Source organism: Enoplosus armatus, chromosome 11 (assembly GCF_043641665.1).
Source record: "Enoplosus armatus isolate fEnoArm2 chromosome 11, fEnoArm2.hap1, whole genome shotgun sequence".
Lineage (NCBI taxonomy): Eukaryota > Metazoa > Chordata > Actinopteri > Centrarchiformes > Enoplosidae > Enoplosus > Enoplosus armatus.
In genome coordinates this window covers 1645543-1662042 of record NC_092190.1, presented here as the reverse complement: position 1 = coordinate 1662042, position 16500 = coordinate 1645543, and the positions used below count along the sequence as shown (strand labels likewise).

The window sequence follows — 16500 nt, the reverse complement described above, 5'->3', positions numbered from 1 at the left end:
AATGTTTCCCCTTCTTGTCAGACATATTGTCCACGTATTGTTGAAATGAAGGCAGAACACTGTCGAGTCTGCAGCTGTTCAAAGTCACCAACCATAAACACTGGGACCTCTGATATCTACCCTGCATATTGTTAGCACTGTTAGCTATTAGCTCGGCCTCCCCGAGGAGGGCGGATCTCTCTCTCTGTATTGGCTCTGAGGTTTTCTTCCATCTAACTATTAATTTGCTTTTACTTTCTTATAAAATGAAAAAAGCAACAGAGAGAAAAACACATACATCATATAATGCAACTGATGAGAACCAAATAATTATCTTGTCATAACTTGTCATAATTATTCTTTTGCCCTAAATATGCAATGAGTTACACTCTTTACATAAAATTGACAATGATTAGAACAACGCATGAGTTTTCTCATGTACAGTTTATAAACTGTATACAGAGAGAGAAGAGAGGGCTTTCACTTCAATTTTTGGGATTTTGAATTCAGTGAAAATCTTCGTATAGCAGATCTTGTTTTAGTCAGTCCACAGTCTCTCTACAGTATGTTGGCCTCACAGGAGCCAGGCTGCAGTATCTGAAGAGTAAAAATGACTTTCATGGCTTTTCTAAACCAGGGGTAAAACAGTGCATAGATCAAAGGGTTTAGACAAGAGTTAAAATAGAACAGAAAGATCACAAATAATCCAGATGGAGTAATGAGTAAGCTGTAAGCAGCAAGAGTGACACAATAATATGGGCAGAAACATATTAGAAACACAAGTACAAGAACACCAAGAGTCCTGGCTGCTTTCAGCTCAGATTTCCTTGTTGGATTTACTGAACGCTGAAGTGTAGCAGCTGTGATGTGAGAGCGCATGGCACGAGCCTGAGACACAGCCACAACAAATACTCTCATGTACAGAACAATGATGATAGTAACTGGAACAATAAAGGTCAAAACAAGGTCAACAACTCTTGCGATAAAGTCGGCGACAACCACACATTCTCCGTAGCAGGAATTAGGAATATCTAGAGTCAAGTAATCGTTTAAAAAGAGACTGTTGTAGAGAACAGAACAGGACCAGCACAGACAAACGGAGAGGTCAGTTCTTCTCACAGTGATTCTGGTGGGGTAATGCAGAGGGTCACAAATAGCCACATAGCGGTCGGCTGATATTAGCATCATGTCTCCTATTGAGGCAGAGGTAATGATGTCTGATAAAAAATTACACAAAGAACACATGAGGTCACCAGCAAACCAGCAGGATGTTTTTAGGTGGATCACGCCCGGCATCAGCACGAGGCCCACGAGAAAGTCTGACACAGCCAGAGAGAGGAGGAGGATGTTGGTGGGGGTGTGGAGCTGCCTTGAGGGAAAGAGAAAAGAGTCAATAACCCAACAAGTCCTCATATCTAAATGACAAAATGTTGTTTCATTTCAGTGCCTTCAAAAACAATCAAGGAAAAAGGTTTTCTTTGCTGATCTGCCGCAGCAACAGGCCTTTTTCACAGCAGACATTTTGACCTGTCATAGTAGGAAAAGAACAGGTGTTACAGTACTAACATTACTGTTGTCATTATTCAAGTGTCCCAGTAAAACATAACAGCGAGACATCACCAGCATGCACAATACCAGGACCCTGAAACTGAAGCACCTAAATGGAATTCAGCCATCATTCATTTTAGGTTTTACACCTTTGTTTTTCCGACTGTGACATGTCAAAATATCTTCTGTGGTTCCATTGTTAAGGTCTGGTTCATCTTAGGCAATAAGACTTTACAGTAGAACAGTTAACAGTTAAGAAAAGCCACAGAGTGTCAGAAACCATCTGACAATGTGTGTTTTATACTTACAGTTGACATACCACTCGATTTCTAACTCAGTACATCACAGTCATATATAAACCTAAGCCACTATACACACTAAATATACTGCATACTGACATGTATACATGCATATACTGTACATATCCACATACATCATCTATATAAAGCACCCTGTTACATTAATCATTCAATATTTGTACCAGCATGATCACACCCTGCACCATTATACTATCTAGCTCAATTCTTCTTGGATCTCAGTGTTCATAGTTGTAAAACTTAAACTGTGGGTTCTGCTGAGACATGAAACTTTACCTGAAGTGGGAGACTGAGATGATGACAAGCAGGTTGAGAGCTACAGTGAGCACACAGATAAAGGGCAGCATAATCTTCAGGAGCACAGCTTCAGACCAGGGAAGTGTCGGCTTCTTGCAGGAGATGTTGAGGAGTTGTGGAAAACAGAACTCCGCTCCGTCCTGGGTCTCCATCATGAGAGAGAGGAGGAGGAGGAGGAGGAGGAGAAGCTGCAGCTCTGGCAGCTTTCTGCCCAGAACTCTCTGTCATACAGCTGCTTTATCTCTTTCTACCATCGTCTCCATCCCTCCCCTCCTCTCTCACTGTCTCTGTTGGACACTGATGTCCTTCCTCCCTCGCTCTACACATCCCACCATCATCTTCATCACTTGTTCTGCCACCCTTTTTCTCTCTCTCTCTCTCTCTCATACACTTTCTGTTATTCTACACATCTTTTCTTAATCATTGTACATATCCCCCCTTAAGTGTTCTGCCTTTCTGTCCATCTTCCTTCCTGCTTCTACTTATAACTATAATGTAAATACTAACTGCACTTACACTACACTGATCACCTTTGAGTTTCGGAAGGGCCCACGTACCGAGTAGCAAACTTCCTGGACTCTACCCCGAGAGGAAGCGTCCCACTCGGCCACCCAGACTGAGCGAACAAAGGCCTGGACGCGTGGAGACGTTTGCCTCTCTCTCTTGTTTAGGGAAGAGCAGTGGTTGGTAGACCAGGGAGCACTGGAAATGTGATAGACCAGTGGCAGAGATGCGGAGTGTGTTGTGTGTATATTCAACCCAAAGCAGTTGTTTTGACTAAGAGGAAGGGTTGTTGGAGGAGATGCACTGCAGGACCGTCTCCATGTCCTGATTCATGGGACTCAGGGACTTCAGACCATCATCTACATAGAAGTCGCACATCACAAAGTTCTTAATATCAGGGTCGACGTTGAACTGGCTGACCTGGACAGACTGGTGTAGGCCATGAATAGCCACTGCAGGTGAGGGGCTATTACCATACGTGGACCCTCATGCGATAATCCACAATGTCTTTTGTAGAGATCACTGTCTTGAAACCAAAGAAAAAGTAGGAAGTCCCTGTCATCTTCCGTTACCAAAAAACAATAGAACAAATGTTCTATAGTCCACCGTATGGCCTGTAACGCCCAGTTAACAGCGCATTGTTGAGCGATATTGGCACTAGAATCTAACACCACTTGGATTTTTGGTTTGGGTTGGCAAGTACCATCATTCTTTTTCCTCACTGAGAAGAGGGGCTACCTCAGCATGGGCATTTTTAAACATCTTGTCCATGAAGCTGAGGAAGTGGCCTTTTATTTCACGCTTCCTCTCAAAGTTGCGATGAGACAGTTCAGTGCTTGGGGCCTGTTGTTGGGAAGCCGTTGATGTGGACACTTAAAGGGTAATGGTGCTACCCAACTGTTGCTTGAATCTTTCCATAATCCTTCATCCATCATTTTCAAGAAGGAGGCATCCTGCATCGAAGGAGCCACCTGGTTGTCATCTTTGGGCCACTTAGACACATTGCATCCCAAGTGGTCACTATCACAGGTTGATTCCTCCTTGACACGGAAGATGTTCTAGCTCAGTGGTGTTTGTGTAAAAGGTGCTGATTGTCAGTGGTTTGTGGACTTTACCTAGACATACATGCCTACAATGGTCCACCCCAGATTTAACTTCTGAGCATAGGGCAGGATGTGTGAGCCATTCACCTGTTTACGGACTTTATGAACTCTGATGATGTCCCAACCCAAGAGAAGCATAAGTGGGGCTTGTGGGTCATTGTCTGGGATGAGGTGTGCCGCTGACTTTAGGTGTGCATGTTGAAGAGCCGCATTGGGGGTGGGGGGCTATGAGGCTGGGTGAAGGGATGCGGACAATGCCATCCAGAGATTCCACTTCATAGCCACTGACGCTTCTTCCTGCCAGTACCTTTACTCCAGCAAATGTTTTCAACGTGAAAGGAGCACTTGGACTCTGAACACTTGACAAACTAGTGACCTGTTGCTCTGCTCGTCCAGAGTCACATACAGTTTCACTGCTTTGTTTCTGTGGCCAACTGGATATACTTTTTTCAAGAGATATTTTAGAGCAGGATTTGTCTGTAAGATTTGTGCCTCATACTTTTTTGCATTTGGTGGTAACATGAGATTGAGGTGAGGTTTCCTCCTCCTCCTCGACATGCTCTTGAGCAAGGTCCACCTGCCATGTCCAGGGTGTGGGTCTGGGACGAAGCCCTGTGTGGTGTCTTTCACTTTTAAGAACATTGAACTTTAATTTTACAGTTCCTCGAGATATGTGATGATGAAGAATAGCATTTTAAACACACATTGTTTTCTTTTAAAACATCTTTTTTTCAATGGGCTTTTCTCGGAATGCAAAACATTTACTTAGAGGGCGCAGTTTTCTATGAATGGGACACAGTTTAATTCAAACTCAAGTTACAACATGTATTCCGCCTGAATGCTCTCCCCAGGAACGTAGTTTCTGACTGGGGACCTCAATTCACTTCTTGTTTCTAGAGAGAGTTTCACAGACTCCTAGGTCCCACCATCAGGCTGTCCTCATTGTTCCACCCACAGTCCATTGGCCAGACGTGCTGCTTAAATCAGGAGATGGAGACGGCCCTCCAGTGCATCTCATCCAACAACCAGTCCTTGTGGTCAATACAACTGCTATGGGTTGAGTATGCGTACAACACACTGCCACTGGTCTGTCACTTTGCCAGTGAACCCACAGCGACAAACCTCTGCTCTTTCCCAATCAAGAGAGTGGCCAACGCCTTCCCCCGTCCAAGGCCTTTGTTCACTGAGTGTGGCTGGCGAAGTGAGACCCTTCCTCTCGGGGTAGAGTCCGGGAAGTTGGCTCCCTGTTTCATGGGCCCTTTCTCAAACTCAAAGGTGATCAACCCAGCTTCGGTTCACCTCCAACTGCCTCGGTCCATTCGGATCCATTCCACCATCATTGTTTCCAGGTTAAGCCTGTGAGGGAGTGCCAGTAGTGCTAGGGAATTACACCATTACGTCTGTGTACATACTAACAGCAGCAAAGTAGCAATGTGTGCATGGACTTAGCACAGAGTTTATGTGCCCGGAATCAGAATGGGATCTAATCGATTCACCCAACCTTAGGGCCTCTATCCACAGAGCGTTTTTCTCTGGCAGAAAAGGGCAACTAGGGCGCTGGGATGAAGGCTTGTGCTGTGAAAGTAAAAACGCTGCATGTCGATTTTGCTTCTATGACAACAATATCTAAACGCTATGTTAAGGGGTTTACTACACAGCTAACAACGTGTAGGGTGATAATAGCACAACACTCACCAGCAACATTCAGAGTCCAGCCGATCTTCTCCCACAAATGGGCTTTTCTGTCTCTCCAGTGCCTCTCTGACAAGTTCAAAGACCTTCAACTCGGAGCGCTCTGAAAAACCCTGCCGGGTGCAGCGCGTTTTCTCTTGGCAGGTTCATAGGGCCGCATACGCTCTCTCCTCATTGGGAACAATTGAAAAAAACACTCTATGCTAACACTGCTACGTGGACACAGGTCCTTACTGTTGTTCAACAACAAGCCTCTGTGTGTATTTAACCTGTGTTCTCCCCTCCTTCTGGGCCAGTTTGTCTTTGTCCTTTGTGCAAGCATTCCAGCGATCCCCTAGTGTTCTATGTCTTCTGTCTTCCTGGGTTTTGATCACCTGTTTTGGACTTTGACCTCGCCTTTTGCCTACTCCCTTCAGGATTATCTGCTTTGTTTGACACATCTCCCGTGTAGTTTGTAATTACATCAGAGTTGTGGGAAGAGAGAGAGAAAGGGCGGCAGAAGAAGTGATGATGGCGATGGTGTGATATGTAGAAGGAGAGAGGAAGGACATCAGTGTCCAACAGAGACAGTGAGAGAGGAGGGAAAGGATGGAGACGATGGTAGAAAGAGATAAAGCAGCTGTATGACAGAGAGTTCTGGGCAGAAAGCTGCCAGAGCTGCAGCTTCTCCTCCTCCTCCTCTCTCTCATGATGGAGACCCAGGACGGAGCAGAGTTCTGTTTTCCACAACTCCTCAACATCTCCTGCAAGAAGCCGACACTTCCTTGGTCTGAAGCTGTGCTCCTGAACATTCTTCTGCCCTCCATCTGTGTCCTCACTGCAGCTCTCAACCTGCTTGTCATCATCTCAGTCTCCCACTTCAGGTAAAGTTTCATGTCTCAGCAGAACCCACAGTTTAAGTTTTACAACTAGAAGAATTTGCTGCTTTTGAAATCTGGCAAACTATGTCTGTCTCCAACTGACGATATTCATTTGTTTCTTTGAACCAAGCCTGTGAAGTCTTTCATTGTCGAAGCTGAACCATACATTTTTCCACAGAAGATATTTTGACATGTCACAGTGACATATTTATTTTGTCAGTTATATATGAGGACTTGTTGGGTTATCGACTCTTTTCTCTTTCCCTCCAGGCAGCTCCACACCCCCACCAACATCCTCCTCCTCTCTCTGGCTGTCTCGGACTTTCTCGTGGGCCTCCTGCTGATGCCGGTAGAAATCCTCCTCAAAACATCCTGCTGGTTTCATGGTGACCTCATGTGCTCTTTGTATGTGTATGCATCGTACATAATAACCTCTGCCTCAGTAGGAGACATGGTGCTCATATCAGTTGATCGCTATGTGGCTATTTGTGACCCTCTGCATTACCCCACCAGAATCACTGTGACAAGAGTTAAACTCTGTGTTTGTCTGTGTTGGTCCTGTTCTGTTCTCTACAGCAGTCTCTTTTTAAAAAATGACCTGAGTCAACCAGACAGACATAATTCCTGCTTCGGAGAATGTGTGGTTGTCGTTGACCATGTTGCAGGAGCTGTTGACCTTGTTTTGACCTTTTTTGTTCCCATTACTATCATCATTGTTCTGTATATGAGAGTATTTGCTGTGGCTGTGTCTCAGGCTCGTGCCATGCGCTCTCACATCACAGCTGTCAGACTCCAGCATTCAGTGACTCTAACAACTAAATCTGAGCTGAAAGCAGCCAGGACTCTTGGTGTTCTTGTACTTGTGTTTCTAATATGTTTCTGTCCATACTATTGTGTCATTCTTGCTCCTGACAATGTGCACAATGCTTCATCTGCATCTTATGTGCTCTATCTTTTCTATTTTAACTCGTGTCTAAACCCTGTGATCTACGCCTTGTTCTACCCCTGGTTTAGAAAAGCTATTACTCAAATTGCTACCTTCAAGATTCTGCAGCCTGGCTCCTGTGAGTCCAACATACTGCAGAGAGGCTATGGAGTCCCTTTTAAAATTACACCTGCTCATTAATTTGATCATGCGAGTGAATTCACTAATCCAAGAGCAAAGAAAATGTGCTGTCTTCTCTTTAAAAATGTGTATATGAACAAAAGCATGTATGTTTTATGTGCAAACAAATGTTCATAAAAACAGGTTGATGGAAACACACCTTTTTTTAATTCTGCTCAATGTGGGCTTCACGTCAGCTGTGAAGAATTTTTTCTTTTTTAAGCAATTGTGATTATAATCAATATTCAGTTATCGTTTGAGTGTGTTGCTTGTAAATTGTGGCTGTATTATGACCCTCGCTGGCTGTTAGCTTGTGATTAGACAGAAGGGGTTTGTTCTCATTGTGTTCATACCATGACTGTATGTATTCTGTACTCTGTTGCTGCTGTCATTTTATTAAAAGAACCCCGCACTTTTTCTCTGCCTCATCCAGTAAGCTGTGAATTGACAAATATAATGCACCTATGCACTAATCCTTTCTCTCAAGAAACCTTTTTCATTGCAGCACAACAGCATGGTACAATCACAGCGTGCGGTGGGATGCAATTTCAAAATATTGAATGAATTAAAATTCACGTAGTGATACAACATCCTCTATAGTACAATATACACTGTATATGACCTTTTTATCAAATTTTCACAATTAAAACAACAACAAAACACACACACCAATAAGGTAAACATTTTGCGCGTGCCAGGAAACATTCTGCTCTAAAACAGCTGTAGTGTAAAATAGGGCTCATAGTCTAATTAGTAATTATGTACAGCCAAGCCCCAGGTTATGTTTGTCTTTTGTGAAACTCTTGCTTTAGATGGGACACCCGGCAGAGAGCTGCATACGGTCATATTTGATTGCTTAACAATATGGTGGGCTTTGCAGCAACATGAAATATTATATACTGTATGTCATATAGAATTCAGTCCGGGAATTGAAGTAGTCTACCCTCTTTCACAAGTTCAGGCAAAAGTTCTGTAGCCAAAACAAGTCTGTTAGAAGTTAATTATAGAAGGAATACCAAACAAGAAAGACTGTAAGATTTAGAAGATTCTGAGACAGTGAAATGTTTGTGTATATATCTATTTCTATCTCTATATATCTATATGATATATATAAATATACCGTGTGTGTATATATATATATATGTATATGTATTTTCTATGTATTTCTGAATTCACACACTGAACAACATGATCAAATTAATAAGCAGATCTCATTGCATTCACTCCACAGCCTCTCTACAGTATTGTTGGACTCACATTAACCAGGCTGCAGAATCTTGAACGTAACAATTTGAGTAATAGCTTTTTTAAACCAGGGGTAGAACAAGGCGTAGATCACAGGGTTTGGACAGGAGTTAAAATAGAACAGAGACACAGTAGACTGGGCAGAAACATATTTGAAACACAAGTACAACAACACCAAGAGAGTCTTGGCTGCTTTCAGCTCAGATTTCTTTGTTAGACTCACTGAACACAGCAGGGGTGCCAACAAAGTGGGCTCCAGGGGAAAGCGCACATTTGTGGTGGACTATGCTGTAATGTGACCGCAGTATTTAGAGTGTTTATCTGGCAATGCTCAAGTAAAAAAAAGGAGGGAATGGTCCTCCGACCACTGGCTGACGCTGTAGGTCTGGGGCTTGTGACGTTTCAGAACCTGTCTGTAATGCAGAAATAGGAAGATAACATTGTGATCTGCGGGAGACGTGTGCGTCAGTAATATTTCCATGAGTCCAGGATGTTTCCCCTGCTTGTCAGACATATTGTCCACGTATTGTTGAAATGAAGGCAGAACACTGTCGAGTCTGCAGCTGTTCAAAGTCACCAACCATAAACACTGGGACCTCTGATATCTACCCTGCATATTGTTAGCACTGTTAGCTGTTAGCTCGGCCTCCCCGAGGAGGGCGGATCTCTCTCTCTGTATTGGCTCTGAGGTTTTCTTCCATCTAACTATTAATTTGCTTTTACTTTCTTATTAAATGAAAAAAGCAACAGAGAGAAAATCACATACAACCATCATATAATGCAACTGATGAGAACCAAATAATTATTTTTGACAATGAGTAGAACAACGCGTGAGTTTTCTCATATACAGTTTATAAACTGTATACAGAGAGAGAAGAGAGGGCTTTCACTTCAATTTTTTGGGATTTTGAATTCAGTGAAAATGTTCATATAGCAGATCTTGTTTTAGTCAGTCCACAGTCTCTCTACAGTATGTTGGCCTCACAGGAGCCAGGCTGCAGTATCTGAAGAGTGACAATGACTTTCACTGCTTTTCTAAACCAGGGGTAAAACAGTGCATAGATCAAAGGGTTTAGACAAGAGTTAAAATAGAAGAGAAAGGTCACAAAGAATTCAGATGGAGTATTGAGCAAGCTTTCCCCTGCAAGAGAGACACCGTAAAATGGGAAAAAACATATTAGAAACACAAGTACAAGAACACCAAGAGTCCTGGCTGCTTTCAGCTCAGATTTCCTTGTTGGATTTACTGAACGCTGAAGTGTAGCAGCTGTGATGTGAGAGCGCATGGCACGAGCCTGAGACACAGCCACAACAAATACTCTCATGTACAGAACAATGATGATAGTAACTGGAACAATAAAGGTCAAAACAAGGTCAACAACTCCTGTAATGTAGTCAACGACAACCACACATTCTCCGTAGCAGGAAATATGACTGTCTGATCGACTCAGGTCATTCTGTAAAAAGAAAGTGCTGTACAAAACAGAACAGAACCAACACAGACAAACAGAGAGTTCAGTTCTTCTCACAGTGATTCTGGTGGGGTAATGCAGAGGGTCACAAATAGCCACATAGCGGTCGGCTGATATTAGCATCATGTCTCCTATTGAGGCAGAGGTAATGATGTATGATACAAAATTACACAAAGAACACATGAGGTCACCAGCAAACCAGCAGGATGTTTTTAGGTGGATCACGCCCGGCATCAGCACGAGGCCCACGAGAAAGTCTGAGACAGCCAGAGAGAGGAGGAGGATGTTGGTGGGGGTGTGGAGCTGCCTCGAGGGAAAGAGAAAAGAGTCAATAACCCAACAAGTCCTCATATCTAAATGACAAAATGTTGTTTCATTTCAGCGCCTTCAAAAACAATCAAGGAAAAAGGTTTTCTTTGCTGATCTGCCGCAGCAACAGGCCTTTTTCACAGCAGACATTTTGACCTGTCATAGTAGGAAAAGAACAGGTGTTACAGTACTAACATTACTGTTGTCATTATTCAAGTGTCCCAGTAAAACATAACAGCGAGACATCACCAGCATGCACAATACCAGGACACTGAAACTGAAGCACCTAAATGGAATTCAGCCATCATTCATTTTATGTTTCCGACTGTGACATGTCAAAATATCTTCTGTGGTTCCATTGTTAAGGTCTGGTTCATCTTAGGCAATAAGACTTTACAGTAGAACAGTTAACAGTTAACAAAAGCCACAGAGTGTCAGTGACAATCTGACACTGTAAGTTTTATACTTACACTTGACGTACCACTCGATTTCTAACTCAGTACATCACGGTCATATATAAACCTAAGCCACTATACACACTGTATATACTGCATACTGACATGTATACATGCATATACTGTACATATCCACATACATCATCTATATAAATCACCCTGTTACATTAATCATTCAATATTTCTTCCAGCATGATCACACAATCCTACACTATTCTTGTTTACATATAGACAATCTGTTGTTGTTCATTGTTGTATTGTTTATACGTATATATATCTTTATCTTCTTTCTTATATAGACATCATACCTAAATGTCTGCCTTTGTTCCGCTTTGCTGTCCTTGGTTTTCAGCCGTATTTCTATTCTGTGTAAGTAAATAAAGAGCAAAAAAACATGTGTATACATACTTGGCCTTCTTCTGATTCTGATTGAAACATTACAGGCGTGGTTCAAAGAAACCAAGGAATATTGTTAGTAGGAGACATGTAGTTTGCCAGATTTAAAAAGTAACTCAATTCTTCTTGGATCTCAGTGTTCATAGTTGTCAAACTTAAACTGTGGGTTCTGCTGAGACATGAAACTTTACCTGAAGTGGGAGACTGAGATGATGACAAGCAGGTTGAGAGCTACAGTGAGCACACAGATGGAGGGCAGCAGAATGTTCAGGAGCACAGCTTCAGACCAAGGAAGTGTCGGCTTCTTGCAGGAGATGTTGAGGAGTTGTGGAAAACAGAACTCCGCTCCGTCCTGGGTCTCCATCATGAGAGAGAGGAGGAGGAGGAGGAGGAGAAGCTGCAGCTCTGGCAGATTTCTGCCCAGAACTCTCTGTCATACAGCTGCTTTATCTCTTTCTACCATCGTCTCCATCCCTCCCCTCCTCTCTCACTGTCTCTGTTGGACACTGATGTCCTTCCTCCCTCGCTCTACACATCCCACTATCATCTTCATCACTTGTTCTGCCTCTCTCTCTCTCTCTCATACACTTTCTGCTATTCGACCCACGTACCGGGGAGCAAACATCCTGGACTCCACCCCGAGAGGAAGGGTCCCACTCGGCCACCCAGACTGAGCGAACAAAGGCCTGGACGCGTGGAGACGTTGGCCTCTCTCTCTTGTTTGGGAAAGAGCAGTGGTTGGTAGACCAGGGTGCACTGGAAATGCGATAGACCAGTGGCAGAGTTGGGGAGTGTGTGGTGCGTACATCACCAAGTTTTTGTTAGATCCCGCGTAACCCCTGGTCAGGAGGTACTGGACCAGCTCTCCGTTTAAAGGGGCCGAGTTCGCAGCCCTACCGGTATCACCTGGTTATGGTAATGAAAACTATTCAAGCTGGTGGCGAGGAGAAACGCCTCGCTACTCACTGCCTTCTTCCGAAGTCCACCCTGCGTACTCCGGTGTAGCACCAGGCTAAGTAGCCCTGTACCTGATACTTTCACCGGCCACGGCTGTTAATGGCAGCTCTCCTCTTAGTGATCTTTGCACTTGGTATGGGTGCTAGGAAATGTTTTAGGAACTTGTAAAATAGGTCCCAAGGGCCTGTTAATTTGATTGGCTAGAGTAACCTTTAGGAACCATGAAAGTTGTTAAACACACTTTATCTTTAAGACCGCAGTCCTTAAGACAGGATAAAGCCAATGTCCACAAATTGGGCTTCAATTGCAGTTTATGAATTTATTGCAAAAATAGGCAGGGCAAAGCATACAACTCTTGTAAATCCAATGATTGGAAAAGATTGGTAAAATAGTCGAATATTGTAATTTTATTGTAAAGCTGGCAGCTTTCTGAACAAAGTGATATAACTGCCTGCAGTATTTATACTGTTTATCTGGCAATCCTCACGTCAAAAAAAGATGGAATGATTGCTGCTGTTATACGTTATATCACCTCACCAGTAGCTGGAGTAACACTGTCATGGACTCTGCTGGAGCCTCCTGCTCCTCCTGAACCCCACCCTCCTGCTGCTCCTCCCACACACATTCCACAGCCTTTCAACTTCCAGTCAGCACCTGCCAGTTTTTTCCCTCCAGGCTCTTGGACATTTCCCCTTTTTCCCCTGCCTACCAATCACCCACCAGCCTGCTCTTCCTGACACTCAACTCCAGCTCATTTCCCAAGTACCACCAGTATTCATACTAGTCACCTTCCCTTTGTTCTCTGCCAGATCGTTGTTTGTGCTTAGCCTGCTTGGTGTCCCGCCTGTTTGAACATTTGTGACCTTTTGGATTCCGACCTGTACCTGCCTACTGGATTTTGAGCTTCTGCCTGTTTCCTTTGTACCTCTGCCTGATTTCCTCGAAGGTTTGGATTTGACCCTGGAATTGTCTGTACCTTGCAAACAATTTAGTAAAGACATTGTGATTGCTCTACCCTCGTCTCTGTCTGCTATTCTGCGTGTGGGTTCCTTCTGATTTGTGGCAGTATGATCTGGCCAGTCATGGACCCAGCAGAATTTCAGCAGCTCTGTGCACCAGTGCACAAGCAGGGAGCTGCACTCGACTCTCAGCAGAAGGACACGGCCATGGTGACTCAGCACCTGCAAGCAATCACTGGCAATCTTGATCTCCTGACAGTTTCAGCAGCTTCAGACCCCGGTCCCAGCCAGTTAGGCTATCCCTTCTCCACCTCCACCGCCTGCTCTCCCCACTCCCCAGCAATGAGCCACGCCTGCCTCCTCCAAGACACTACAGTGGTGAGCCTGGTCTTTGTCGCTCCTTTCTGTCACAATGCTCTCTGGTTTTTCAACTTCCTCCTTTCCATCTGATCGTTCCCGATCACTCTCTTGGATGGAAGAGCGAGAGAGTGGGGAACTTCTGGGAGGGTCTGGGAGGCCAATTCAGCGGTGCACCTCCCTGGATAGTTTTACCCAGGAAATGAGAAAGGTCTTCGACTGGTCTGCCAGTGGCAGAGAGGCAGGACGGGTTCTGTTGCAAGCACGCCAAGGGAGGAGGTCAGTTTCTGATTATGCCATTGATTTTTGCACGTTAGCTGCTAATTGTTCCTGGAACACTGAGGCTCATTACAAATACGATTTTTGAATGGATTTTCGGAGGCCATAAAGGATGAGCTAGCTCCCTGTGAATTACCTACCACACTAGACTTACTTATTGACCTGGCCATTCGCATTGACACCAGATTCAGATCACAAAGGGAGAAAGAGAGATTAGCCAGGCGCCCTCAGCTGTCTCCCCGCAGATCGCAGACAGCAGAGCAAGCTGTGACCTCCTCAGATCTGGAGCCCATGTAGGTGGACTTAACCAGGCTGTCTCCAGCAGAGCTGCGACAACGCCTCATCACAGGTTCCTGCCTTTACTGTGGTCAACCAGGACACTATGTTGCTTACTGTCCGTTAAAAGACAACGCTCACCAGTAGGGTGGGAGTTACTGGTGAGTGCCCTCCCCTTCTCCGAGTCTCCTTTCCAACGCTCTCTACTAACTGCCACCCTACAGTGGAGGGACCAGTGGTTGGAGGTGGCCGTATTGCTGGACTCAGGTGCAGACGAAAGCATGGTTGACACAGCACTGGTCAGACAACTGGGCATTCTCACCCGAAGGTTACCCCAGACCATGCAAGCCAATGTTCTCAATGGCTAGCCCCTAGCCAAGGTAAAATATGTAACTGAGCCTGTTACTCTCCTGGTTTCTGGTAACCACTGTGAAAAGATCCAGTTGCATCTCATAGACACTCCACAGTTTCCCATAATACTAGGCTACCCCAGGCTGGTCAAACACAATCCCCAAATTGACTGGGTAAATAAAACCATTTTGGGATGGAGCACTTACTGTTTGTCTCAGTGGCTTTCTTCAGCTCTGCCACCAGGTGGTACCATGGAACCACTGGAGGAGTTTCCGGACCTGTCGGCGGTACCTAAAGAATATCTGGACCTTAAGGCCGTGTTCAGCAAATCACGAGCCATCACCCTTCCTCCACACCGCCCATATGACTGTGCCATTGATCTGTTGTCTGGTGCGTCACCGCCTAAAGGAAGGCTCTATTCACTGACTACCCCTGAGAGGGAGGCCATGAACAAGTATATTAACAATGCTTTGTCTGCAGGCCGTATACGGCCATCCTCTTCTCCTGCGGGTGCAGGCTTCTTCTTTGTAGAGAAGGATAGTTCACTCTGACCCTGCATCGACTACCGAGGTCTCAATGATTCAACTGCTGAGAACCGTTATCCATTGCCTCTCACCTTCTCTGCTTTTGAGAACTTGCAGGGAGCGACCATCTTCTCTAAACTGGATCTCCGCAATGCGTACCACCTGGTGCGCATTCGCGAGGGGGATGAGTGGAAGACGGCCTTTAACACCCCCAGCGGACACTACGAGCACCTGGTAATGCCATTTGGATTGACCAATGCCCCAGCTGTTTTTCAAGGTCTAGTGAATGATGTGTTAAGGGACATGATTAATAAATTTGTCTATGTTTACTTGGACGACATTCTGATATTTTCCAAGTCCCCTCTGGAGCAAGTGCAGCATGTGAGACAGGTCCTGCAACGTCTATTGGAGAACCAGCTGTATGTTAAGGCTGAGAAGTGTAACTTCCACCGGGACACGGTGTCTTTTTTGGGATTTGTAGTGTCTGCTGGGAGATTGGAGATGGATATTGCCAGTGCTGGAGTGGCCCCAGCCAACCATCTGAAAGGACCTTCAGAAGTTCCTTGGGTTTGCTAACTTTAACCAGCGGTTTATCCATAACTACAGTTCTGTTGCAGTCCCACTAACTGCCCTGACTTGTCCCAAGGTTCCCTTTTCCTGGTCCACTGCGGCAGAGGAGGCCTTCGCCAAGCTGAAGAGAGCTTTTACCTCGGCCCCCATTCTCATCACACCTGATCCTCAGCTCCAATTTGTGGTTGAGGTGGATGCCTCTGATGTGGGAGTGGGGGCTGTCCTATCTCACCGCTCTTCCAATGATAATAAGTTGCACCCCTGTGCTTTCTTCTCCCACCGTCTGTCTTCCACAGAAAGAAATTATGACTGGTTGTCCTCCAGGAACCTACCCCTCTGGACTGTCTCCAGAAAGTTGACTCCTAGGTTTGTTGGTCCATTTCCAGTGTCAAGAATTAATAATCCATCTGCTGTCTGTTTGCAGTTGCCCCAGACCGTTCGGAGAATCCATCCCACCTTCCATGTATCCTGCATCAAACCATCACGTACAAGCACACTCGCCCCACCCGCCAACCTTCCTCCTCCTCCTCCTCCACCCCGGCTCATCGATGGGGAGGAGGTGTACACCATCAAAAAGCTCCTCAAGCCTCGTCGTCGTGGGAGGTGCATCCAATATTTGGTAAACTGGGAGGGCTACGGCCCAGAGGAGAGGTCTTGGGTTCTTTCCAGGGACATCTACCACCCCTCCCTCATCAGAGAGTTCCACCGTCGACACCCAGATGAACCCAGTAGAATGCCTGGGGGCGTCCATCGAGGGGGGGTACTGTCATGGACTCTGCTGGAGCCTCCTGCTCCTCCTGAACCCCACCCTCCTGCTGCTCCTCCCACACACACTCCCCAGCCTTTCATCTTCCAGTCAGCACCTGCCAGTTTTTTCCCTCCAGGCCTTTGGACATTTCCCCTTTTTCCCCTGTCTACCAATCACCCACCAGCCTGCTCTTCCTG

At 45.2% G+C, this 16500-nt stretch overlaps 3 protein-coding genes across 3 annotated transcripts; 1 reads left to right on the top strand and 2 right to left on the bottom strand.

Moving 5' to 3' along the window:
* Positions 1–537: 537 nt before the first annotated feature.
* On the bottom strand, positions 538–2296 carry LOC139292312 (trace amine-associated receptor 13c-like). The gene is made up of 2 exons (XM_070914616.1): positions 2121–2296; positions 538–1348 (listed from the first exon to the last, which is right to left on the bottom strand). The coding sequence occupies exons 1-2, from the start codon at positions 2294–2296 to the stop codon at positions 538–540; spliced, it is 987 nt and encodes a 328-aa protein (XP_070770717.1).
* Positions 2297–5928: 3632 nt separating this feature from the next.
* LOC139292587 (trace amine-associated receptor 13c-like) lies at positions 5929–7426 on the top strand. The gene is made up of 3 exons (XM_070914947.1): positions 5929–5953; positions 6045–6303; positions 6571–7426. Exons 2-3 carry the CDS (start codon positions 6128–6130, stop codon positions 7424–7426), a joined length of 1032 nt encoding a protein of 343 aa, XP_070771048.1. The 5' UTR covers positions 5929–5953; positions 6045–6127.
* Positions 7427–9615: 2189 nt separating this feature from the next.
* Positions 9616–14837, bottom strand: LOC139292308 (trace amine-associated receptor 13c-like). The gene is made up of 3 exons (XM_070914613.1): positions 14818–14837; positions 11474–11698; positions 9616–10429 (listed from the first exon to the last, which is right to left on the bottom strand). Exons 1-3 carry the CDS (start codon positions 14835–14837, stop codon positions 9616–9618), a joined length of 1059 nt encoding a protein of 352 aa, XP_070770714.1.
* Positions 14838–16500: the final 1663 nt, after the last annotated feature.